At 46.7% G+C, this 27,374-nt stretch overlaps 1 protein-coding gene and 1 pseudogene across 1 annotated transcript in view; both read right to left on the bottom strand.

The window, feature by feature from the left end:
- LOC121995170 (ARM REPEAT PROTEIN INTERACTING WITH ABF2-like) overlaps positions 1 to 18,764 on the bottom strand; it is a 40,288-nt gene extending 21,524 nt beyond the window's left edge. The window contains exons 1-4 of the mRNA XM_042548983.1: positions 18,567 to 18,764; positions 14,841 to 15,145; positions 673 to 947; positions 374 to 546 (exon numbers count right to left, since the gene is read on the bottom strand). Coding sequence (XP_042404917.1) covers positions 374 to 546; positions 673 to 947; positions 14,841 to 15,145; positions 18,567 to 18,764 — 951 coding nt within the window. The remainder of the gene's footprint in view (positions 1 to 373; positions 547 to 672; positions 948 to 14,840; positions 15,146 to 18,566) is intronic.
- A 2,013-nt stretch (positions 18,765 to 20,777) lies between these two features.
- LOC121995169 lies at positions 20,778 to 22,239 on the bottom strand (annotated as a pseudogene).
- Positions 22,240 to 27,374: the final 5,135 nt, after the last annotated feature.

Raw genomic sequence — 27,374 nt, 5'->3', positions numbered from 1 at the left:
AATTGATGTTGAATTCCAAATCTCTTTCTTTTTTTTTTTTGACAACTTTGTCTGCTATTCATAGAAATATATGGCTAAGCTTACTACTTCTCTAGTTCAGTACTTTCTCAGTCTTATTTCTCTTGTAATGGAGCAAATGTCAGAACATTATTCTATATCAGCAAACAACCTTAAGGTCCTTAATTCGCGAGCTCCAAGAAAATGCATAAAGTAAGGATACTATAGGAAACCTACATGTAAATCAGAAAATAGAATACTTAGATTCTAATATTCACAAACAGTATGGCATTAATCACTCGGTTTCTGAGTAACTATGACAACTAAAACCACAAGCATTCTGGGCATCAGATAAAAAGCAGTTACTATTTTATACCTTCATTGCAAGTAGACCGAGAGCAAACGCGCTCCCATTCTCAACCTCGTGCTCCAAAGGCCGATCTTCTCCGCTAGCACTGCCATCCCTTACCAGCAGAGGCGGAGGCTCTTGTAGATGCTTCACGAGCGCCGGCACGGCCCCTCCTTCAACGATCACGCTCACAGCCTCCTCTGTGCAGAGGAGCGGTACCCAGATCCATCAGAACTCACTCAAAAAAAACTCATTCACAGCCAATTTAAATTCAAATAAGAAAAAAAAAAATCAAAGCTCTAAGGGAATAAAAGCTTCGAGCAAACCGCTCTTGGCGAGTTCGGCTAGGGCGTGAGTAGCGAGCCTTGCGGCGGCTCGATCAGCGAGGCGCCAGGAGAAAGCTCGCTCCAGGACATCGACTTGGGCCCGGACCTCGCGGGCGAGCGCTTCCTGGGAGCGAGGGCAGCACATTTCTTCGACTCCCATCTCCTCTTCCTCCACCGCCGAGGACGGAGACGCGTGGGAGCTGGTTGCGGCGGCGGTGCTGCTCTCCTCCTCCAACTTCCTCCGCTTCTGCCCACTCCGCCCACCTCCATCGGAGCTTTTATTTACGTAAACGGATGTCCTATTTTAAAACTAATAATAATAATAATAATAATAATATTATTATTATTATTATTATTATTATTTCTTTTTAACTCTCAGTTTTCTAATACGTCCCCTCTTTCTTATATTATGTGACAAAAAAAAAACATCCCGTGACATGTGGAGATCCCACGATCTCATGTGACAAGCATTCCATCCTATACCAACTCAGATGATATATGAGATCCCTTCTTTTTTTATATACAGCATAGGTTTGATATTTTCTTATATCAAATATATACATTGAAAAGTATCATGAGATTTAAGAGGTTGACAAGAGGGATAAAAAGAAATAATATTATTTTTAGTATTTTTTTATTTTAAAACTAAGATTTTTCTTTTCATAAATAAGGAGGCCGTTCTTGGTAAAAAAAATGATTATTTTTCTGATCCGGCAGTAAAGTCAGGGGACCCCCTCTGGAGGGGAGTCAACGCCATGTGGAGGTCAAAAGTCAAAAGGATCAAATTCATGAGGCCTGACAGACCGAAGAAGGGGTGGGCCGACCGGCCGAGCACTCATGGTAAACAGGGTTGCCAGTCCGGGCGGAATCAAAGACAACCCGACGGGGTGTCAGGTTTCCGACGCTCATGGTGAACAGGGTCGACGGGCCGAGCGGGCAGACCGCTCGGCCGAGGCGTAAAGCATCAAGACAGTGAAGGAACAGTCTCAGCCGAGCACGCGATGGAGTGAAATCTTCCCGGTCGGATCGATACCTACGCCCGGTCGGACCACTGACGCCCGAGCGGATGGACGGTCGGCTCGAGGAAAGAAGAGACAAGGACAAGGGGACATTGGGGAACATCTTCTGACAACAGGCATGTTCGACGACCAAGCCATACACAGAATCCTATGACGGAAAGTTCTGCTGTCCCATCAAAGATGTGCTCGGACTGTAGCAGTATGGTGTCAGGCATGCTCCTCTGGTAAACTCATACTAAGGTATGGTAAAGGACACGTATACACCTCGGTAAGTGTGCATAAGCTTCCCTACAGTTCTATATAAGAGCCCTCAGACTTCACCGGAGGAACGCAATCACGCGATTTTTCATCTTGGGAGCCACTTCACCATTTTCCTCTTGCCTGACTTGAGCGTCGGAGGATCGTCGCCGGGAACCCCTTCCTGGCCCGACTTCTTTGCAGGTTCGCCGGAGATCCATACGGCCGGTCAGAGCTCCACGTCACTAGTTCGGAGAGCGCCACGTGCCCAGCGTCCATCGACTCAGCGTTCGGACAGGATCAAATTGGCGCCGTCTGTGGGAACGCACCTGCATCCGAGCGGCTGATCTTTTCACGGACATGGAGGAGACCTTCCGAACGCTGAGGAAGTATGGAGTCAAGCTGAACCCTCAGAAATGTCTGTTCGGAGCAAAAGGCGGGCATTTCTTGGGCTATATAGTGACCGAGCGGGGCATAGAGGCAAATCCCAGCAAGGTAAAAGCATTGCAAGATATGTCGCCACCAAGAAATCTGAGGGAAGTACAGCGCCTGACCGGGCGGATAACTGCATTGTCAAGATTCATCTCTAAGACTGCCGACCGGAGTCTCCCTTTTTTCAAGATCCTACGCAAAGCTACTAAGTTTAATTGGGACAAAGAATGTGATCGGTCGTTTGAGGAGCTGAAGACATACTTGAACACCTTGCCCGTGCTAGCCAAGCCAGCTGTAGGTGAGCCGCTCTGTATTTATTTATCTTCAACCGAGTGGGCAGTAGGCTCGGCATTAGTGATGACGAGCGGTGAAGAGCAATCCGTGTACTTCTTGAGCCATATTCTAAAAGATGCTGAATCTCGCTACACTGGGCTCGAGAAGCTAACTTTTGCTTTGGTCCTCGCCGCTCGGAGACTCCGTCCTTATTTCCTAGCACATACAATCATCGTCCGGACAAATAGCCTATTGGGAAGAGTGCTGCTAAACCCAGAAACGTCCGGGCGGCTCATCAAATGGACAACGGAGTTAAGTGAATTTGACATTCAGTATCAACCCCGCTCGGCGATAAAGGCGCAGTCCTTAGCAGATTTTGTTACTGAAGTGCAAAATCCTGAACCCGAAGCTATGTGGAAAATATTTGTGGATGGATCGTCCACTCGGCGCAGGAGCGGAATTGGTGTGTTATTACTCTCTTCCCAAGAAGAACGGATGCACCTAGCCGTCCGGCTGGACTACAAAGCCACAAATAATGAAGCGGAGTATGAGGCCCTCATAGCCGGCTTGCAGACAGCCCGGCATGTAGGTGTCGGTCGGGTAACACTCCATTCAGACTCCCAGCTGGCCGCCCAGCAGCTCTCGGACACTTTTGAGATTAACAACGCTCGGCTCAAGCTCTATGCTGAGGTCTTTGAAAAGCTCAAGGCCCACTTCAGAGAAGTCATTATCCAGAAGATACCCCGAGCAGAGAACCAGGCGGCAGATGAGTTAGCCAAGTTCGCAAGTTCAATATCACTGGTCATCATCCAACAGCCAATTGAGCAAGTATCCTTGATGGCGCACATCGACCGGATGGAGGGTCTCGCATTCCCGAGCGATTGGAGGACAGCCATCATAGAGTTTCTGCGCTCGGGTGCGACACCGTCCGATCGAGAGGAAGCCCAGCTATTGAGGAGAAGAGCCGACCGGTTCACACTCGTTGGAGACCAACTCTACAAGAAGGCTTTCTCCCGCCCACTTTTGAAATGTGTGAGCTTGGAGGACGCGGAGTACATCCTCCAGGAAGTGCACCATGGATCGTGCAGAGGACATCCGGGCGGACGATCGCTGGCTAGGAAGATCCCGCTGGCCGGGTACTTCTGGCCAACCCTGCAAGCAGAGGCCGCTCGGAGCGTCGCGACGTGCCTCTCCTGCCAGAAGTACCACAACGTCTCCCACCGACCGGCGGAAGAGATGAAAGCATCTACAGTGTCCTGTCCATTCGATCAGTGGGGAATGGATATCGTAGGTCCGTTCCCTATGGCGACCGGTCAGCGGAAGTTTCTACAAGTGGCGGTCGACTATTTTTCCAAATGGGTGGAGGCCGAGCCACTGGCCAAGATCACCGAGCAGATGGTCAAAAGATTTATCTGGCAGCATATAATTGTTGGAGTGTATGCTGAAAGCCTAAGCTTTGTAAACATTCATTATGAATAAAGAATCACATTTGGTCAAATTGTCTACATTTAGATGTAGTTGTTCAATTAATTTATACTGTAGATAACATAGTATGTGGTGCCACATGCAGAAGATGATGTTATCAGTACATTATAAATTATAAACAGTAGCTCACGACCAAAATGGAAAGGAACAAACCATTAGAAGGTCGTAGTGTAATTAGGTATCAGTTTATCTTGACTGTATAATTACACTAGTACACTTAGAGTATATTGAGTAGGACCATTTGAGGTCGTTTCTTTTATACTGACTTTATAAAGGAACAAAGACCTCAGTTATTATGGAAGTGTGTGCTCTTAATCCTAATATAATAACAAGCACATATATTTGATATTTATTTCTTTAATTTATCAATGGGTGAGATTTAGTTCGATGAATCGATAAGCCCGATAAGTTGGGAAATGATATCACTTATAGTGTGTGTTGTTGATTATAGAAGGAAACTGTGTCCTAGAGATACTAGGTTGATAATGTCCTCAAGAGGAGCTCATAAGGATTGTCATGTTAAACTCTGCAGGTGGACTTAGTCCGACATGACGATAAGGTTGAGTGGTACTACTCTTTGACTAAGATATTAATTAAATGAGTTGTCAGTAACTCACTTAATTAGTGGATATTCGATATCTTAAACACAGGGAGACTAACACACTCATAATAAGAAGGAGCCCAAAAAATGTAATTTGGGATTGGTGCGGTAGTTCAATAATAGTTCTCTAGTGGAATGAATTATTATTGATAAAATTAAGTTGTGTGTTCGGGGCGAACACGGGATGCTTGATTTTATCGGGAGACCAAAATCAATTCCTCCTCTCGGTCCCTATCGTAGCCTCTTATTTATAGAGTACTATACCCACCTATACCCACTTTCTATACCCACCTAAAAGGGACCGGCCAAGCTAGCTTGGGAGCCAAGCTAGGGCCAGCCTAAGTATGAATTGGAGTGGCCAGCCCTAGCTTGAACCCAAGCTAGAGGGGCCGGCCATATTAAATTAAAAAGGATTTTAATTTTAATTTTTATGATGTGGAAGATATAATTAAAGAGAATTAAAATTAAAATATCTCTCTTGTAAAAGATCTACAAAAGATTAAAGAAAGAGATTAGATCTCTTTCCTTATTTGTAGATTGGTGAGATATTTTATTTTCTCTTTAAAAATTATTCATATGTTATAAAATTAAAATTATAGAAATTTCCTTTTATCAACCATGAAGAGATTTTTGAAGAGAAATTTTATTTTTAAAATTTCCGGAAACAAATTAGAAAGTTTTAATTTGTTGATTAAAACTTGTCTAATTTGTTTCCCCTTGATGTGGCCGGCCATTATGTTTCTAATTGGGAAATTTTATTTTATTTCTCTCAATTAAATCATATCAAAGAAATTAAGAAAATTTTATTGTAATTAAATTTCCTAATTTGCCAAAGCCAAGGAATATAAAAGAAGGGGTAAGGGTGCCTTCATGTGACAACCTCTATTATTTATCTCCCTCTTTTGTTCCTTGGTGTGGCCGGCCATCATCATCCTCTCCCTCTCTTCCTCTTGTGGTGGCCGAAACATCCCTATTGCTTGGAGTTTTTGTGGAGGCCGGATACTACTTGGAGAAGAAGAAGAAGAAGGAGAGAAAGCTAGCATCTCTTGGAGCTTGGTTAGTGTTTTGATCTTCTTCCTAGGTGAAGCTTCCTTGTTGTGGACGAACCTAGCTAAGAGGAGAAGAAGGTGGTTGGTGGTTTCTCATCTCGGAAGATCGTTGCCCACACAACGTCCGAGGTTAGAAGAGGAATACGGTAGAAGATCAAGAGGTCTTTCTATAAGGTATAACTAGTAGTTTTTCCTTTCCGCATCATACTAGTTATTTATGGAAATAATACCAAATACAAGAGGCTTACGATTCTAGTGTTTCGAATATGTTTTTCGATGTTGTGTTCTTTTATTTTATTTTTCCTTGTGATTTGATTGTTCTTTTCGGTTAACCTAAAGTTATTTTAGGAAATTAAATATTAGCTTTCCATAAAAGGTTTTGTCTAGTCGGTGGTGGTTGCTCCCATATCCAAGAAGGTCGTGTGCCTCGCCACGTCAGTACTGGGAACCAATTATGGAAATTAATATTTAATGGAATTAATAACTTAAGGTGATTTGGGTCGAACGTGTTAAGTTCCGCAGGAGACCCAAGTCAAAACCTAAAAGAACGAATAGATTAAGTTTTGGATCAAACGTGTTAAGTTCCGCAGGCGATCCAAAATTTAATTTAAAAGAACACATGGTAGCTAGAAAAAGGTTCAGACCTTTGTACAAAATTTTTGTACAGCGAAACCTCTAGGTTTTCCGAGTAGCAACCAACATTAATTTGTCGGTTCGACATTCCTCACCGTCTCATATCTGATAACGGGCGACAGTTCGTGGGGAAGCAGCTCAAAGAATGGTGCAAAAGTTATGGCATCGAACAACACTTTACTTCCGTGGCGTATCCCCAGAGCAATGGTCAATCCGAAGTAGCCAACTGGGAGATTCTTCTCATTCTTCGGGCTCGGCTCAACCATATGGGAGGAAACTGGGTGGATGAGCTGTCGGGCGTCCTATGGGCTATCTGCACGACCCCAAAGGAAGGAACGGACGTCACGCCATTCCACTTAGTGTACGGCGACGAAGCAGTTATCCCAGTTGAAGTCGGCGTAGAGTCCGTCCAGATCCAGAACTATGATTGTGACAATGCCGAGCAGAGGAATATGGAGTTGGACTTGACCGACGAAGAGCGAGCCAAAGCGTCCGTCCGGCTGATGGCGTACCGGCAGAGAATGAAGTAGAACTACAATCAGCGCGTTATCCCTAGAGCATTCCAAGTCGGCGACCTTGTATGGAAGAAAGTAAAGCCGGTCGGGGACGTTGGCAAGCTGAAGGCTCCTTGGGCGGGCCCTTTCAAGGTCATCGAAAAGCTCCGCTCGGGTGCCTATTATTTAGAGGATGAAGACGGACGGCAGCTGAATCAACCATGGAGCGCGAACCACCTCCAGCCTTACCGAGTGGGGTGAAAGGTGCGCCAATGTAATGTATGCTGTATACTTTACGTTCGGCTGTATACTTGAAATGCAGGAGTAAAAAATCGAAAAATTAGCGCAAGTATAGGACATCGTCAGCCGAATTGGAAGACCGTCGAGCTCCGACGTTAAATATCGAGAGTCGAATCGGCGACTATAAACCCTCCAGCCGGAAGACCCTCGAGCTCCGACGTTAAATATCGAGAGTCGAACCGGCGACTATAAACCCTCCGGCCGGAAGACCGTCGAGCTCCGACGTTAAAAATCAAGAGTCGAACCGGCGACTATAAACACTCCGGCCGGAAGACCGTCGAGCTCCGACGTTAAATATCGAGAGTCGAACCGGCGACTATAAACCCTCCGGTCGGAAGACCGTCGAGCTCCGACGTTAATATCGAGAGTCGAACCATGACTATAAACCCTCGCGGAAGACCGCCGAGCTCGACGTTAAATATCGAGTCGAACCGGCGATTATAAACCCTCCGGCCGAACGCCGAGGTTCGACGTTAAAATCGAGAGTCGAACCGGCGACTATAAACCTCCGGAAGACCGTCGAGCTCCGGCGTTAAAAATCGAGAGTCGAACCAACGACTATAAACCCGAGAGACCGTCGAGCTCGACGTTAAATATCGAGAGAACCGGCGACTATAAACCCTCCGCCGGAAGACCGCCGAGCTCCAACGTTAAAATCGAGAGTCGAATCGACGACTATAAACCCTCCGGAAGACCGACAAGCTCCGACGTTAAAATCGAGAGTCGAACCGCGACTATAAACCTCAGCGGAAGACCGTCGAGCTCGACATTAAATATCGAGAGTCGAACGACAACTATAAACCCTCCGCGGAAGACCGTCGAGCTCGACGTTAAAATCGAGAGTCGAACCGGCGACTATAAACCCTCCGGCCGGAAGACCGTCGAGCTCCGACGTTAAATATCGAGTGTCGAACCGGCGACTATAAACCCTCCGGCCGAAAGACCGTCGAGCTCCGACGTTAAAAATCGAGAGTCGAACCGGCGACTATTAACCCTTCGGCCGGAAGACCGTCGAGCTCCGACGTTAAATATCGAGAGTCGAACCGGCGACTATAAACCCTCCGGTCAGAAGACCGTCGAGCTCCGACGTTAAGTATCGAGAGTCGAACCGGCGACTATAAACCCTCCGGTCAGAAGACCGTCAAGCTCCGACGTTAAATATCGAGAGTCGAACCGGCGACTATAAACCCTACGGTCGGAAGACCATCGAGCTCCGACGTTAAAAATCGAGAGTCTAACAGGCGACTATAAACCCTCCGGTCGGAAGACCGTCGAGCGGCGACGTTAAACACTAGACTCGTACCGGCGACTATAAACCCTCCGGCCGGACGAAGACAATAAAGAGATCGGCTTGTGAGTCGTTTGGCCGATCGGCCAAGTAACCAAAGGTACTTCGTGAACATTTATCGGGAATCCCATTTAAAGAAGTGGGGGGCGTTCAGACGAGCGGCCCGGTTATGTAGAATACTTCGTGAAACGATTAACGAAGAGGAAAGAAGGGGGAGACGTGAACGGCAGTAATTTGCAAGCCAATCAGAAGACACAAGCATTGAATAAAAAAGAGAAAAAGAAAAAGATTAAGTTGCTAAAAATACGGCGTAGCTTCATTACAATTTAGGCCCTTATGGCCGATCGAAAGGGTTACAAGGAGCACTACTCGAGAAAATCATAAATGGTCTTCGGGATGGAGGAGAGAAGCACCACATAGTCTTCGGCCGGGATAGTTGTGGAGTCGGGGAGCTGAGCCTTGGACTTCAGGTAGTCCGTTGTGGCGGTGATGGCAAGCTCAAAGGCATTATACATCCGCTCGCATACTTTTTCAGAAAATTCGGTCGAGCGGATGTGATTCAGCCTCAGGGTTGCGACTCGGCCAGGTTCCGCCTCTTGATATTCCTTGAAGGCGACTTGGGAAGCTTCGAGAGACTCCTGCAACGTCTTTAGTTCATCTTTATGTTTAGTTGCCTCGGCCGAGCGGCTCACCTTCTCACCGTCCAGCTGCTCCATCAGCTCCTTAACCCGCTACTCCAGGCCCTGCGTCTCGACATTCTTCTTCTCCAAGTCGGCGATGGTCGTCTTCTTTCGGTCGGTGGCAAGACATATCTTCCGATCGAGCGTCTTCACTCATCTCTCAAGTTCTCCCAGAGTATAGGCCTGATCGACCGTCTTTTTTTGCTCAGCCGCCAACAGATCTTGGGTCTTTTTGAGCTCTCTCTGCAGCTCGGCGTATGAGGCTCCTTGGGAGCTGAGCAGGCCGCCCGAAGCCTTCAGCCTCTTTAGCTCCTCGTCCACCATAGCCAGACGATTGGAGACCGCGATCTCTTCTACCCATCTCTGACATAATCAAGATTGTTAATAGCCGATCGGAAAGAATGCGTAAAGGACTTGAGAAAACATACTTACCCCAGTGGCCTGCTGCATATGGCTGTTGGCCAGATTACTGAATGGGATCATAGCGACACGTGCCCGAGCGTCGGCCCACATTTCGGCTAGAGGCCCCTTCATTGTGATCATGTGCTCGGGCGCGGTTGGCCGATCGGACTCTAGCATCAATTCTTCGGTGGGGAGATGCAGGGAGACCCTGATGGTACGGTGCCGACCGGGAGTCGTCTGGGCGGAAGCTGGGGAAGGATCGGAGGCCGGCGCAGAAAGCTGGGACAAAATGGCCGAACGTTCGACTCGGCGGGGAGCGGGCGGAAGGGCGCTGATCGGAATGGCCTCGAGGGGGTCCGCGGACGCTTCCAGCTGGGATGGGGTCTGATCGGACGAGATCGCCTCCAACGCTGGGGCTTTACCGCGAGAATCGGCGGTGGTCCGCTCAGACGGCTAGACCGCGGAAGTAGCCGAGCGAAGTGGTGTCTCCGTGCGGTGCCTCTTTTGTCGGAGAGGGCGCTCTTCCTCCTGAGCGGAGCCTTCTTCCCGGACGGAAGGCCCTCGGCCAGAAGTTGCGTCACCCGCTGGCTCCGGGAGAGAAGCCTGAGCGGCCGACTCCCCCGCATTCGTCCCGCTCTCCCCTTCGTGTGAGCCGACCGGCTCAATGCCAAGCGCCTCCATCTCCTTGGCAGCTGCGGCCTCGAGCGCCGCCGCTTTCCTCTTCAAAATTTCGGCCATCACGGACTCCATGACAATGTCCGCTGTAAAGGAAAAAGAAGAAAATCAGTTAGCAATCAAGGCGAATGTACAAGTAAAATTCTTACCGAAGCCGCTCGGGAGGGGAGTCCGGATCGGACTCAGGCCGAATATGTACATCACCCCTTCAGGTAAGAATTTGTTGATGTCGAACTTCAGACCGGCTAGCATGTTGGCAGTGTGAAGATAGTCCGGTCGGATCTTGAACCTCTTTAGCTCAGGGGAGATTGGCGGTCCGACCTGCCACTAGGTTCGGAAGGAGGCCCGCTCGGGAAGACGAAGATAGAAGTAGAACTCATTCCAATGTTTATTGGAAGAGGGTAGTTTATTAAAGAAGACTAAACCAGGCCGAGCCTGGAACATGTAAGTACCCAGCTCGGACTGTTTAGGATAATAAAAATAATAGAAGACCTCTAGTCGGAGAGGAATGTTGTGGATTTTGAACAAGACGATGACGATGCATAGAAGGTGGAAAGTGTTAGGGACTAAGCTTCCGAGCGGAATGCCGAAAAAATTACAAACTTCTACGATGAAGGGATGGATTAGAAAGCACAGACCGGCTATGAACTGGTCGCGGAAAACACAGAAAGCTCCGCGCGGCGGCTTGTGTGGCCGAGCGGAGGGGGAGGGTAGGATAATTTCAAAATCAAAGGGGATGTCAAAATTGTCCATCAGAATATTGGCGTCGCGCCGATCGAAACGCGACTCCATGGTGGTATACCACGGGCCGAGGGCTGGGTCTTGAGGTTGAGAGGAACTGGCCATCGTCCAAACGGGCGAGACCACAAAAGGCGAGAAGAAATGCAGATGATAGAAGGAAGAGGATGACAAACGAAACAGTACCCAGAGGACCAAAACTCGAGAAAGAAAAGCAAAGAAAACACAAGAACCAAAAGAAGAAGACCTTACAGAGAAGAATGGAGATCGACGAGGAACACGGAATCGCCGGAAAAAGGAGAACCGAAGCTGCCAGAGCACTGAAACGCCAAATGCGGCGAGGGGGAGAAGGCGAAGGCTTTATAGGGTTGAGCCCGAGCGGCCTCCACCGTCGGATGCAGGTCACGGGAACCGGAGCACGCATCGGGTCGTCCATTTCAAACAGCCTCGGTCTCGTCGCCCGCGACGCCGCCGCCGTACGATGACGGCAGCAGCGCCACGTGGCATTTGGCCACTGTAGTGCATTTAATGAGCGCATGCCCGGCCTTAATGTCAAAGATTGGCGCAAATTCCGAAGATATCCGAGGAATGTTGGCGTTGACTGACGTTATAGCTACCCCCGTGGGGGTCGAACGGAGGATAGTTTCACAGAGACGCCGCTCGGCGTGACTGGCGGTCCAGTCAGTCGGACTAATCGCCTCCTTCGACTAGACTTGAAGGGGAGGCAAGTGATCCGGTAGTAAGGTCAGGGGACCCCCTCTGGAGGGGAGTCAACGCCACGTAGAGGTCAAAAGTCAAAAGGATCAAATTCATGAGGCCCGGCCGACCGGAGAAGGGGTGGGCCGCCGAGCACGCGATGGAGTGAAATCTTCCCGGTCGGATCGATTCCAACGCTCGGTCAGACCACTGACGGCCGAGCGGATGGATGGTCGGCTCGAGGAAAGAAGAGACAAGGACAAGGGGACATTGGGGGAACATCTTTTGACAATAGGCATGTTCGACGACCAAGCCATACACAGAATCCCATGACGGAAGGTTCTGCTGTCCCATCAAAGATGTGCTCGGACTGTAGCAGTATGGTGTCAGGCATGCTCCTCTAGTAAGTCCATACTAAGGTATGGTAAAGGACACGTGTACACCTCGATAAGTGTGCATAAGCTTCCCTACAGCTCTATATAAGAGCCCTCAGACTTCACCGGAGATACGCAATCACGCGATTTCTCATTTTTGGAGCCACTTCACCATTTTCCTCTTGCCTGACTTGAGCGTCGGAGGGTCGTCGTCGGGAACCCCTTCCCGGCTCGACTTCTTTGCAGGTTCGTCGGATATCCATACGGCCGGTCAGAGCTCCACGTCACCAGTTCGGAGAGCGCCACGTGCCCAGCGTCCATCGACTCAACGTTCGGACAGGATCAAATTGGCGTCGTCAGTGGGAACGCACCTGCATCCGAGCGGAAGAGATGGACGAAGCTGGACGACTGCACACCGTGATGCTCTCCCAGGATGAGCTCGACGCTCTAATCGAGGCATGAACAGCTAAACTCGTGGAGCAACAGAAACAGAAGGCGCAAGTCGAGCGACTGGAGCAACAAGCGACGTCAGCGTCAGGAGGCCGAGCGGCAGCAGAGTTCTGACCGGAGAACATCTTAGCATGGGGCCGAGATAAGGATCTGATCGGCATCTAAGGAGAAGCACTGCTTGCCCCGATTCTGAGAGTAATTCATTTTATGTAGGTCTTGGTCACCTGTGTCCTTTTTAATGCAGGAAGCAAAGTGATAAAACGCATTTGGCATTATTCGCCGAACAGCCGACTACACGAAGACCCCCTGCCACTCGGCAGGGAGTATATCATCCGCGTCGAAATTAGCCTTGAAGGTCGTCGAGCTCCGATGTTAAATATCGAGAGTCGAACCGGCGACTATAAACCCTTCAGCCGGAAGACCGTCGAGCTCCGACGTTAAAAATCGAGAGTCGAACCAGTGAATATAAACCCTCCGGCCGGAAGACCGTCGAGCTTTGACGTTAAATATCAAGAGTCGAACCGGCGACTATAAACCCTCCGATCGGAAGACCGTCGAGCTCCGACGTTAAAAATCGAGAGTCTAACCGGCGACTATAAACCCTCCGGTCGGAAGACCGTCGAGCTCCGACGTTAAATATCGAGAGTCGAACCGGCGACTATAAACCCTCCTGCCGGAAGACCGTCGAGCTCCGACGTTAAATTTCGAGAGTCGAACCGGCGACTATAAACCCTCCGGTCGGAAGACCGTCGAGCTCCGACGTTAAAAATTGATAGTCGAACCGGCGACTATAAACCCTCCGGCTGGAAGACCGTCGAGCTCCGACGTTAAATATCGAGAGTCAAACTCGCGACTATAAACCCTCCGGTCGGAAGACCGTTGAGCTCCGACGTTAAATATCGAGAGTCGAACCGACGACTATAAACCCTCCGGTCGGAAGACCGTCGAGCTCCGACGTTAAAAATCGAGAGTCGAACCGGCGACTATAAACTCTCCGGCCGGAAGACCTTCGAGCTCCGACGTTAAATCGAGAGTCGAACCGGCGACTATAAACCCTCCGGTCGGAAGACCGTCGAGCTCCGATGTTAAATATCGAGAGTCGAACCGGCGACTATAAACCCTCCGGTCGGAAGACCGTCGAGCTCCGACGTTAAAAATCGAGAGTCGAACCGGCGACTATAAACCCTCCGGTCGGAAGACCGTCGAGCTCCGACGTTAAAAATCGAGAGTCGAACCGGCGACTATAAACCCTCCGGCCGGAAGACCGTCGAGCTCCGACGTTAAAAATCGAGAGTCGAACCGGCGACTATAAACCCTCCGGTCGGAAGACCGTCGAGCTCCGACGTTAAAAATCGAGAGTCGAACCGGCGACTATAAACCCTCCGGTCGGAAGACCGTCGAGCTCCGACGTTAAAAATCGAGAGTCGAACCAGCGACTATAAACCCTTCAGTCGGAAGACCGTTGAGCTCCGACGTTAAATATCAAGAGTCGAACCGGCGACTATAAATCCTCCGGTCGGAAGATCGTCGAGCTCTGACGTTAAAAATCGAGAGTCGAAGCGGCGACTATAAACCCTCCGGTCGGAAGACCGTCGAGTGGCGACGTTAAACGCTAGAGTCATACCAGCGACTATACCCTCCAGCCGGACGAAGACAATAAAGAGATCGGCTTGTGAGTCGTTTGGCCGATCGGCCAAGTAACCAAAGGTACTTCGCGAACATTTATTGGGAATCCCATTTAAAGAAGTAGGGGGCGTTCAGACGAGCGGCCCGGTTATGTAGAATACTTCGTGAAGCGATTAACGAAGAAGAAAGAAGGGGGAGACGCGAACGGCAGTAATTTGCAAGCCGATCGGAAGACACAAGCATTGAATAAAAAATAGAAGAAGAAAAAGATTAAGTTGCTAAAAATACGACGTAGCTTCATTACAATTTAGGCCCTTATGGCCGATCGAAAGGGTTACAAGGAGCACTACTCGAGAAAATCATAAATGGTCTTCGGGATGGAGGAGAGAAGCGCCACATAGTCTTCGGCCGGGATAGTTGTGGAGTCGGGAAGTTGAGCCTTGGACTTCAGATAGTCCATTGTGGCGGTGATGGCAAGCTCAAAGGCATTATACATCCGCTCGCACACTTTTTCAGAAAATTCGGTCGAGCGGATGTGATTCAGCCTCAGGGTTGCGACTCGGCCAGGTTCCGCCTCTTGATATTCCTTGAAGGCGACTTGGGAAGCTTCGAGAGACTCCTACAACGTCTTCAGTTCATCTTTATGTTTAGTTGCCTCGGCCGAGCGGCTCGCCTTCTCGCCGGCCAGCTGATCCATCAGCTCCTTAACCCGTTGCACCAGGCCCTGCACCTCGACATTCTTCTTCTCCAGTTCAGAGATGGCCGTCTTCTTCCGATCGGTGGCAAGGCTTATCTTCCGATCGAGCATTTTCACTTGTCTCTCAAGTTCTCCCAGAGTATAGGCCTGATCGGCCGTCTTCTTTTGTTCAGCCGCCAGTAGATCTTGGGTCTTCTTGAGCTCTTTCTGCAGCTCGGCGTATGAAGGACCCTGGGAGGGGGCGCCACCCGAACTCCTTAACTTTTTTAACTCTGCGTCCACCATAGCCAGACGATTGGAGACCGCGATCTCCTCCACCCATCTCTGACATGAGCGAGATTGTTAGTAGCCGATCGGAAAGAATGCGTAAAGGACTTGAGAAAACACGCTTACCCCAGTGGCCTGCTGCATATGGCTATTGGCCAGATTGCTGAGTGGAATCATAGCGACACGTGCCCGAGCGTCGGCCCACATTTCGGCTAGAGGTCCCTTCATTGTGATCATGTGCTCGGGCGCGGTTGGCCGATCAGACTGGGGCATCAATTCTTCGGTGGGGAGGTGTAGTGAGACCCTGATGGTACTGTGCCGACCGGGAGTCGTCTGAGCGGAGGCTGGGGAAGGATCGGAGACCGGTGCAGAAAGTTGGGACAAAATGGCCGAACGTTCGACTCGACGGGGAGCGGGAGGAAGGGCGCTGATCGGAATGGCCTCGAGGGGGTCCGCGGACGCTTCCAGCTGGGATGGGGTCCGATCGGACGAGATCGCCTCCACCGCTGGGGCTTTGCCGCGAGAATCGGCGGTGGTCCGCTCGGACTGCTGGACCGCGGAAGTAGCCGAGCGAAGTGGTGTCTCCGTGCGGCGCCTCTTTTGTCGGAGAGGGCGCTCTTCCTCCTGAGCGGAGCCTTCTTCCCGGACGGAAGGCCCTCGACTAGAAGTTGCATCACCCGCTGGCTCCGGGAGAGAAGCCTAAGCGGCCGACTCCCCCACATTCGTCCCGCTCTCCCCTTCGTGTGAGCCGACCGGCTCAATGCCAAGCGCCTCCATCTCCTTGGCAGCTGCGGCCTCGAGCGCCGCCGCTTTCCTCTTCAAAATTCCGGCCATCACGGACTCCATGACAATGTCCACTGCAAAGGAAAAAGGAGAAAATCAATTAGCAATCAAGGCGAATGTACAAGTAAAATTCTTACTGAAGCCGCTCGGGAGGGGAGTCCGGATCGGACTCAGGCAGAATATGTACATCACCCCTTCAGGTAAGAATTTGTTGATGTCGAACTTCAGACCGGCTAGCATGTTGGCAGCGTGAAGATAGTCCGGTCGGATCTTGAACCTCTTTAGCTCAGGGGAGATTGGCGGTCCGACCTGCCACTAGGTTCGGAAGGAGGCCCGCTCGGGAAGACGAAGATAGAAGTAGAACTCTTTCCAATGTTTATTGGAAGAGGGCAGTTTATTAAAGAAGACTAAACCAGGCCGAGCCTAGAACATGTAAGTACCCAGCTCGGACTATTTAGGATAATAAAAATAATAGAAGACCTCCGGTCGGAGGGGAATGTTGTGGATTTTGAACAAGACGACGACGCCGCATAGAAGGCGGAAAGTGTTAGAGACTAAGCTTCCGAGTGGAATGCCGAAAAAATTACAAACTTCTACGATGAAGGGATGGATTGGAAAGCGTAGACCGGCTATGAACTGGTCGCGAAAAACACAGAAAGCTCCGCGCGGCGGCTTGTGTGGCCGAGCGGAGGGGGAGGGTAGGATAATTTCAAAATCAGAGGCGATGTCAAAATTGTCCATCAGAATATCGGCGTCGCGCCGATCGAAACGCGACTCCATGGTGGTATACCACGGGTCGAGGGCTGGGTCTTGAGGTTGAGAGGAACTGGCCATCGTCCGAACGGGTAAGACCACAAAAGGCGAGAAGAAATGCAGATGATAGAAGGAAGAGGATGACAAACGAAACAGTGCCCAGATGACCAAAACTCGGGAAAGAAAAGCAAAGAAAACACAAGAACCAAAAGAAGAAGAACCTTACAGAGAAGAATGGAGATCGACGAGGAACACGGAATCGCCGGAAAAAGGAGAACCGAAGCTGCCAGAGCATTGAAACGGCAAGGAAACTTCTGGACACGCGAAGACGCAAATGCGGCGAGGAGGGGGAGAAGGCGAAGGCTTTATAGGGTTGAGCCCAAGAGGCCTCCACCGTCGGATGCAGGTCACGGGAACCGGAGCACGCATCGGGTCGTCCATTTCAAACAGCCTCGGTCTCGTTGCCCGCGACGTCGCCGCCGTACGATGATGGCAGTAGCGCCACGTGGCATTCGGCCACTGGAGGGCATTTAATGAGCGCATGTCCGGCCTTAATGTCGAAGATTGACGCAAATTCCAAAGAGATCCGAGAAATGTTAGCGTTGACTGACGTTATAGCTACCCCCGCGGGGGTCGAGCGGAGGGTAGTTTCACAGAGACGCCGCTCGGCGTGACTGGCGGTCCAGTCAGTCGGACTAATCGCCTCCTTCGACTAGACTTGAAGGGGAGGCAAGTGATCCGGTAGTAAGGTCAGGGGACCCCCTCTGGAGGGGAGTCAATGTCATGTGGAGGTCAAAAGTCAAAAGGATCAAATTCATGAGGCCCGCCCGACCGGAGAAGGGGTGGGCCGACCGGCCGAGCGCTCATGGTAAACAGGGTCGCCAGTCCGGGCGGAATCAAAGACAACCCGACGGGGAATCGGGTTTCTGACGCTCATGGTGAACAGGGTCGACGAGCCGAGCGAGCAGACCGCTCGGCCAAGGCGTAAAGCATCAAGACAGTGAAGGAACAATCTCAGCCGAGCACGCGATGGAGTGAAATCTTCCCGGTTGGATCGATACCTACGCCCGGTCGGACCACTGATGGCCGAGCGGATGGACGGTCGGCTCGAGGAAGGAAGAGACAAGGACAGGGGGACATTGGGGAACATCTTCTGACAACAGGCATGTTCGACGACCAAGCCATACACAGAATCCCATGACAGAAGGTTCTGTTGTCCCATCAAAAATGTGCTCGGACTGTAGCAGTATGGTGTCAGACATGCTCCTTTGGCAAGTTCATACTAAGGTATGGTAAAGGACACGTGTACATCTCGGTAAGTGTGCATAAGCTTCCCTACAGCTCTATATAAGAGCCCTCAAACTTCACCGGAGGAACGCAATCACACGATTTTTTATCTTGGGAGCCACTTCACCATTTTCCTTTTGCCCCACTTGAACGTCGGAGGGTCGTCACCGGGAACTCCTTCCCGGCCCGACTTCTTTGTAGGTTTGCCGAAGATCCATACGGCCGATCAGAGCTCCACGTCACCAGTTCGGCTAACGCCACGTGCTCAGTGTCTATCGACTCAGCGTTCGGACAAGATCATTTTCATTTGTAAAAACAATTGATAGAATATTTAAGAGGATTATAATAATTTTTCGACAATTTCGGAATTAAAAACAATGGATCGAATGTTTCATAATAAATCTCACGCGTATTTTCTGGCCCACTGTAATCATCCGACATTTACTTTTTTTTCTATATTGATGCAGGGAGTATTGAAAAATCACCTTTCTACCTCATAATCAATCTCGAGCAGAAAAAAAATATTAAATAAAAAAAATATAAATCTCACATTAGGAGATTAAATAATTGTTAGTAAAATAAAACAGGTTGTTGAATCGTGATGGATATTTTTATTTTATCATGAACAAAATAATTCTTGATTTTCTTTTTTAACCATCCGCATTGCCTGCCCTGCCCTCAGCCGCAACGCCGATGGATCCACCTCGAGAAGTCTGACGGCATCATCACAGACAACTGCCTCATCTTCGAAAACGAAGACTGCGTCTCCATCAGCGTCGGCACCGCGAACATCGACATGACGACATCCACACTTCACCTGGGGCCTCGGTATCTGCATTAACACCACCTCCATCTATATTTCCGCAACCGCCTACGTCATCAACGTCTCCATCCGCCATTACCTTATCCGCAAGCTCCGACAACGGTGTTGTATCAAGACGTGGCAGGGCGGCATCGGCATAGTGGCAGCGGTCGCCTTTGTCGGCATCGTCAACCGAAGGGATGACGTCCGCATCCCATCATCATTGAACAACACTTCCTATCATCATTGAACAACACTACCACCTACCACCTACCACCTGACACATAACGATAAACATTCGATTAATTCATCCATAAATCAATCAAAAATCGATTTAGTGTTAGTTAATTAAATCAAATCAAAATTTTATTAAAACTGAATTAGTTATTTCAGTTAACCATTAACTAAATTTATTTAAAATAATAATAAATAGAATTTATACAAAATTAATATCAAATTAACCGAATGCTCATCCCTACTGGCGCGTCGCCTGCATGACATACGCCGACATCTCGAAGGGGTACGTCCCCGTGATTGTAAGCAGTCAACGTTGTCACGTGGATGTGCCTCCTCAAAAGGCGGAATCATTTGTCCCAACGCTTCCGTCGCACTCGATTCTAGATCATCACGAAGGAGGTAGATCATGATAACCGAGAGGACAAATAATAATGGGGTGAGTTGCACAGGATCTAAAGATTTGCGCCCGATAACTTTACAGTTCGACCCCGCGATCTCATGTGGTAAGCATGTCACAATTTATCATCTTATCATGTATAACCTTGAAGTTATGGGAATAAAACATAACCAAATATTATTTGGTTCAATTTAGCTAATGCAACAAAAATATATTTGTTTGAAGATTTTAATGAATAACCTAGTTTAGTATTTTACTAGATTACCTTTAGTTACAAAACCAACTATACATAATTTTTTACTATTTTAAATTTTTTACATTTTTTCTATTTTTTATATTTGTTTGTATTTTTAAATTTTTTTTAATGGTTTTTCTATTTTTTATTTTTTAATGTTTTTTTTGTTTTTTCTATTTTTTTATTTTTTTAATTTTTTTTTACCAGTTTTATTTTTTTTATTTTTAATGATTTTTTATTTAAAAATATGTTTTTTTTATTTTTCATTTTTTTCTTTACATTTTACTTTTACCCGAAAGTATCTTGGATAACAAAATTTGATAATCCCGGAATCAAGAAAAACCTCAATTTTCTGAGGTTTTCTGATTCCTGGTTGCATGTCCTTTTTGCTGACGTGTCGGGCATGGAGCATTACTCGGGAATCATCGATTATCTAAATCAAATAGGGTTTTTGTTGATAACCTTAGATGGATAACCAAGGTTATCAAAGATAACCCTCAACTAAACGCACCCGTAAGGTACTCCTCAAGCTCCCACCTATGTGCACCAGCAGATAAATAAAATTATATTTCATTTTTATAAAAAATATTATTTAAGTAAAATTATGTAGGCTTGGGTCGGGTCTACGTAGAAGTAATTAATTATGTTAACTGATGGACCGGTTAGTTTGGCTGGACCCAAACCTAGTAAAAATAACTGAGCATTTTTATTATTTTTTGCATTTCATATTTGTTTCTTGATAAATTATTGTTTAATATGTTTAAAAGCAAATTAATGGACCGCCGTGCTATTTCCGGCTAAGTTCTTCAGCTATAAACATTTCATTTCTCTAGGAGGTTGTCCTCTTATTCTTGTAAATTAATTTATCTAACATATTAAATTTATATTATATTAATTTTTTAATTAAAAACAATGTAACTAAGCTTAGTTTAGGAATGTCCAGCCCTATTATTATCTGCCTATTTATTGTTCAATTCAAGAATATACAAGTAAATGAAGAAAATCGTGACATCTGAAGCAAATGAATTAGAAATTTATTATTATAAATTAATTCCTTAAAAATAAATTATTTTTAAATTGAAAACAAATAATTTTGACTCCCTTTAATTCGAAAATGGAATCATTTCATTTCTTGTCCAAAAAGAATCAATTCGTTTTTGAAACAGGCGTCATTTATGCATTGTTTTGACTATAGTCATTGGACCTGCAATTGCATGCATAATGCAAAAAAAGTACATAAATTGATCTTTTTTTATGGCATCTCATTATTCTTCCTTTTACCTGCTACTCCCTAATAGTATGGTTATTGAACCGATTGGGTGTATAAATTTGCATTAAAGCAAGCGGAGTCCAACAGCAGAGAAGTAGCGCAGCGAGGGGTGAGTTGAGTCCATTAGCAGGAGCTCTCCAACCATAGGCCGGCCCTAGATTTAAAGGACCGGTGCAAAAAACAAAAATCCTTTGTATTTATGAAAAAATAATAAAAGCAATGCATAGACGTAGACAATAAAGAAAAAGTGAAAGGAATCTGATATACACTCATTTTAATCCAAAGGATAGCTTTCAGTGTATGAATAAGCTAATTATATTGAGTCTAGTGTCAGTCATCTTATCTTACATTATAATAGATAATTACAATAGATGCTTGAGCATCTCAAATCACATGTGATAGCAAAGTCACACGGTGATAAGAAACAAGAACAAAAGTCATCCTCACAATTTTCTTACTTGATAGAGCTCCAATCTAGACTTGACGTCCTGCAGTAGCTCGTCCACTCTCTCATCCTGAACCAAGTGCGATTATTTGTATGCCCAAGAGAGCGTGTTGAAAACCTCAGCCTTCGCCAGCTCCAAGCTATTGAACACATGTGTAGCGATGTAACAAAGAAGAATCAGAGTTTCAAGCTACACCTACTCGTCGTGGTAGACTAGCTGGACAAGGTGTCTCAACTGGCTCGTTGGAGTCAATTATGGCCTGGGAATGACTGACATGCAGATAGTTCTCAGTGCACGCGAACTTGGTTAGTGCCACCACCACTTCTCTCAACACCACCATTGCCTTGTCGTCCAGCAGGCGAACCAACGGACCTATGATCCTCTTCTCCGTTGCTCGGAATGTCCGTGACAAGTAGCCCAGAGCTGTGACACTAGCAATGAGTAGGTCAGCGAACTCCCCCTTGACCACAATTTGGAGGAATTGCTCGATGATGGCGTTGGACGCTGGCGAATTCGGCTTGAACGCGGACCGTCGGAGATCATCATTGTGCTTGGCCGTGCAGACTATTTCCATTAGTGCCATAGCGGAATTATATTGAACGTCTCTAGTGCCTTTCTTGAGGAGCACGGCGAAGCAGAGGAGGGCTCGGGATTCAATGATGCTCTTGCGGATGTCGGTGTTGCCCTTGGTTGCCATGGTCTTTAGGTAAGCCTAGGAACTTGGATCCTCCATTTCCCTGGCTCAGTTGTCGAATGTTGACAAAGAATGTTGTCGTGGTTTCCAGGGGAACGATGTGTTGCTGCTGCTTTGGTTATAGGCATCTTTGCCGATCTTGGTTGAGGTGACGGTAGATTAAACGATTGTGTAGAATTGATTGGTCTTCGATTGGCCTCTTTTGGGATGCCAGAGGTGGGCCATCAACGAGGGTGGAAGGGGAGGTAGCAGCGAACTTGTTGATGAGCATGATGGAGTGGATAGATAGGGTCTTGGAAGGCACAAAGTACTTTCTGTGCTCTTCGACGGTCTTGAAGGCGAGATGGCAACGAGGAGGTGAACGATGTTGCCAAGGTGAAAACATCCTGGCACTTGGGATTGTTGGCAGCGATTTTGGCGACGACGGAGGTGGGGCCCTGTGCTAGGGTCGGCTCTGCCATAGACATTTCCACTTCGTTCCGCATGCAATTCAATAGCTATGTAAGTTTCACACGTACTCAAGATCAAAGGTAAAATCTTAATTGCACTCCACTGGATTGTGCATTCTGAAAAACTGTTTCTTCACTATTTGTTTCGATAAATTCAGCGACAGGAAGATGAAGAAGGACTCTGAGCTTTGCATCGGATGATATTTTCCCCTTGTCAACAAGAACTCGGCCCTGTCTCGATTGGGGAAGAGTTTCCGGTTGCACTGGCTGAATCAGCTCAGGTCAGATTGAAGAAAAGCTCCATTACAATCGAAGAAGAAAAATTGCTCATAGCAAGAGGTGAAATTTATCACCGACCGACCGCTCCATATTATTGGGAGATAGTAAATCAGAAAATCAAAATACGTCAGTCATCACATGGGAGGATAATTTCTCAATTTTATTGAGATTCGACTCTTATTCAATTCTACAAATATGTCATGTTATAACCAACTCGACTATGCTCTAGGATGAAACATTACTTATCAAGTGGTAAAAGGCATTCGCCCGTCCCAACATCCCTGTCAACCCGTCCTTAGATCAACACGGAAGAGATAAATCATGAGTGACTATTAGCCATTAGTGTAGGTGGCCAAGGCATGGGGGAAGATATACTCGGACATACCGAGTTTTGACCCCAATACCTCATGTGACAACACCTCATGTCTCAACTACCGCACTGCTCTAAGAGGCAAAAAATTGATAAATTATTTTTCATGTTTTATGAGTCTAATAAGCTATTAATGGATGTCTTTTTTCTAGCCGCACTGATGATGAGTTAAAGAAATTTTGGAACAAGTGAATAAGGAGATTCGTACGACATGGTTGCCCGTTTATCTAGTGAATGGTGGTTCTTCTCAAACTTCAGATCATATATAAATTGATAAATTGCTACTGTTGGATGTCTCTATGCGCAAACTTAACTTCTACCACTGCGTAATAGTTTCCTGATACTTCATTTTCCATTGATGGTAAATTGGTAATGTCTATTTTTTATTGAAAAGTAATTTAACTTTCTTAATGGACAAGTAATTTAAGTTTCTTATCTGAAATAGTTTGGAGAAATACCAAGGAGAATGAGAATAGACCTGACTATAGTTCGGAACCGACGGTTTGGAATTGCCGGTTCAACGGTTCCAAGCAGGTTGACCCTTAACTTTAACCGCACAAGAAGGTTACGGTTCACGATTAGGAACCATTGGTTCACGGTTCGTCACTGATCCTGTCCGAGAGTCGAGTAGACGGACGTTTGGGACGTGACGCTCTCTACTGATTCCATGTAGACTCTAGGCTGACGTGGACTCCGGTGAACCTGCAGCAAAATCGAGCCGGGGAGGGGATTCCGGCGACGACCCTCCGACGCTCAAGTCAGGTGAGAAGAAATTGAAGAATAATAACGAGACAAAGAGCTACAGTAGATGATCATGCATAATTCCGTCGAAGTTTGGGGGTCCTTATATAGGATCCGGGGGGCACATGCACGCTTCCCGAGACATGCACGCTCCTCAAAACATATCTCAAAATGGACGTGTCAAAAAAATATGTCTGACGCCATACCGCAACCGTCCGAGCATATCTCCGACATGACAGTGGAAACTTCCATCGTACGATCTTCTGTCCGGTCTGGTCACCGACCATGCTATTTGTCGGTGGCGCATGTCTCGAGAAGGATATCGCCAGCTGTCTATTTTGTCCTCTTCTCTCTCGTCTGTTACTAGGTCAAGCGGGTGAGCCACTCGATCGCATATTCGGACGGACATGCAGCCTTAGTCGTTCGGCAGCTCGGCTCGAGCGGACTTGCCGGTCGGCGCATCGCCTCTTTTATACGAAACCCCCTGAGCGTCGGAAACCCGACCTGTGATCGAGTTGTCTACGCACCGGCCTGGGCGCTATTAAGGCCGATCGGCGAGGTGACCTCCCCGCTCGGCCAAAACATTGGTTTGTCCATCTTGACTTTGACTTCCATGTGTCGTTGATCACTGTACATATAGTCGGACCCCCTCTTTCACCACCGGATCACGTGCCTCCCCCTCAAGTCTAGTAGAAGGAGTCTAAAAGTCCGACTGACTGGACTACTAGTCTAGCGGTGTAGCGGCCGCTCGGCCCCTAAGGTGGGTGCTTTGTTGGTTGCTACTCGGAAAACCTAGAGGTTCCACTATACAAAAATTTTGTACAAAGGTCTGAACCTTTTCCTAGCTACCATGTGTTCTTTTAAATTAAATTTTGGATCGCCTGCGGAACTTAACACGTTTGATCCAAAACTTAATCTATTCGTTCTTTTAGGTTTTGACTTGGGTCTCCTGCGGAACTTAACACGTTCGACCCAAATCACCTTAAGTTATTAATTCCATTAAATATTAATTTCCATAATTGGTTCCCAGTACTGACGTGGCGAGGCACATGGCCTTCTCGGATATGGGAGCAACCACCACCGACTAGACAAAACCTTTTATAGAAAGCTAATATTTAATTTCCTAAAATAACTTTAGGTTAACCGAAAAGAACAATCAAATCACAAGGAAAAATAAAACAAAAGAACACAACATCGAAAAACATATTAGAAATATTAGAACGTAAGCCTCTTGTATTTGGTATTATTTCTATAAATAACTAGCATGATGCGGAAAGGGAAAATTACTAGTTATACCTTCTAGAAAGACCTCTTGATCTTCTACCGTATTCCTCTTCTAACCTCGGACGTTGTGTGGGCAACGATCTTCTGAGATGAGAAACCACCAACCACCTTCTTCTCCTCCTAGCTAGGTTCGGCCACAAAGAAGTTTTTCCCAAGGATGAAGAATAAAACACCAACCAAGCTCCAAGAGATGCAAGTTTTCTCTCCTTCTTCTTCTTCTTCTTCTTCTCCAAGTAGTATCCGGCCACCGCAAGAGCTCCAAGGGAAGAGAGAGGTTCGGCCACCACAAGAGGAAGAGAGGGAGAGGATGATGATGATGGCCGGCCACACCAAGGAACAAAAGAGGGAGAAATAATAGAGGTTGTGTCTCATGAAGGCACCCTCACCCCTTCTTTTATATTCCTTGGCCTAGGCAAATTAGGAAATTTAATTACAATAAAATTTTCTTAATTTCCTTGACATGATTTAATTGAGAAAAATAAAATAAAATTTCCCAATTTAATCTATATTGGCCGGCCACATCAAGGGGAAACAATTTAGACAAGTTTTAATCAACAAATTAAAACTTCCTAATTTGTTTCCGGAAAATTTAAAAAATAAAATTTCTTTTCAAAAATCTCTTCATGGTTGATAAAAGGAAATTTTTATAATTTTAATTTTACAACATGTGAATAATTTTTAAAGAGAAAATAAAATATCTCATCAATCTACAAATAAGGAAAGAGATCTCTTTCTTTAATCTTTTGTATATCTTTTACAAGAGAGATATTTTAATTTTAATTCTCTTTTATAAATTATATCTTCCACATAATAAAAATTAAAATTAAAATCCCTTTTTAATTTAATATGGCCGGCCCCTCTAGCTTGGGTTCAAGCTAGGGCCGGCCACCTCAACTTATGCTTAGGTCGGCCCTAGCTTGGTTCCCAAGCTAGCTTAGGCCGGCCCCCTTTAGGTGGGTATAGAAGGTGGGTATAGTACTCTATAAATAAGAGGCTACGATAGGGACCGAGAGGAGGAATTGGTTTTGGTCTCCCGATAAAATTAAGCATCCCGTGTTCGCCCCGAACACACAACTTAATTTTATCAATAATAATTCATTCCACTAGAGAACTATTATTGAACTACCGCACCAATCCCAAATTACATTTTTGGACTCCTTCTTATTATGAGTGTGTTAGTCTCCCTGTGTTTAAGATATCGAATGTCCACTAATTAAGTGAGTTACTGACAACTCATTTAATTAATATCTTAGTCCAAGAGTAGTACCACTCAACCTTATCGTCATGTCTGACTCCACCTGCAGGGTTTAACATGACAATCCTTATGAGCTCCTCTTGAGGACATTATCAACCTAGTATCTCTAGGACACAGTTTCCTTCTATAATCAACAACACACACTATAAGTTATACCATTTCCCAATTTATCGGGCTTATTGATTTATCGAACTAAATCTCACCCATTGATAAATTAAAGAAATAAATATCAAATATATGTGCTTGTTATTATATTAGGATTAAGAGCACACACTTCCATAATAACCGAGGTCTTTATTTCTTTATAAAGTCAGTATAAAAGAAACGACCTCAAATGATCCTACTCAATACACTCTGAGTGTACTAGTATAATTATATAGTTAAGATAAACTGATACCTAATTACACTACGACCTTCTAATGGTTTGTTCCTTTCCATTTTGGTCGTGAACTACTGTTTATAATTTATAAGGTACTGATAATATCATCTTCTGTATGTGGCACCACATACTATATTATCTACAATATAAATTAATTGAACAACTACAACTAAATGTAGACAATTTGACCAAATGTGATTCTTTATTCATAATGAATGTTTACAAAGCTTAGGCTTTCAGTATACACTCCAACATGCTTCTCTGTTCGGGCACCGTGGTGGTGCCAGGCAACCACTCGGCAGCCTACCTGCTGGGCCTTGAAAAGTTTTGCTTGCCGCTGATTACCTTGTCGACCCAAGGGCGATTAATGCTGACGTCTTCCAGATCTCCTCAGAATTCGTGCAAATCCTCACTATTAAGGCCAAGCACGCGCCCACGCTTGCGTAATGGCGTTCATTAAATGCCGCCCTTTAACCTGCCGCCACGTGGCGCCATCGCCGTCATCGTACGACAAGGGCGTCAGCTCCGATGAGACAAGCGGTGGTTTGAATTTGACGGTCGGATGTCGACTTAGATCCCGATGACCTGGATCAGACGGCTAAGGTTGGTCGAGCCCTATGTTTAT

This window comes from Zingiber officinale, chromosome 6A (assembly GCF_018446385.1).
Source record: "Zingiber officinale cultivar Zhangliang chromosome 6A, Zo_v1.1, whole genome shotgun sequence".
Taxonomy (NCBI): Eukaryota; Viridiplantae; Streptophyta; class Magnoliopsida; order Zingiberales; family Zingiberaceae; genus Zingiber; species Zingiber officinale.
Note: the sequence above shows the minus strand (reverse complement) of the source record. Positions and strands in the feature narration are given on the sequence as shown.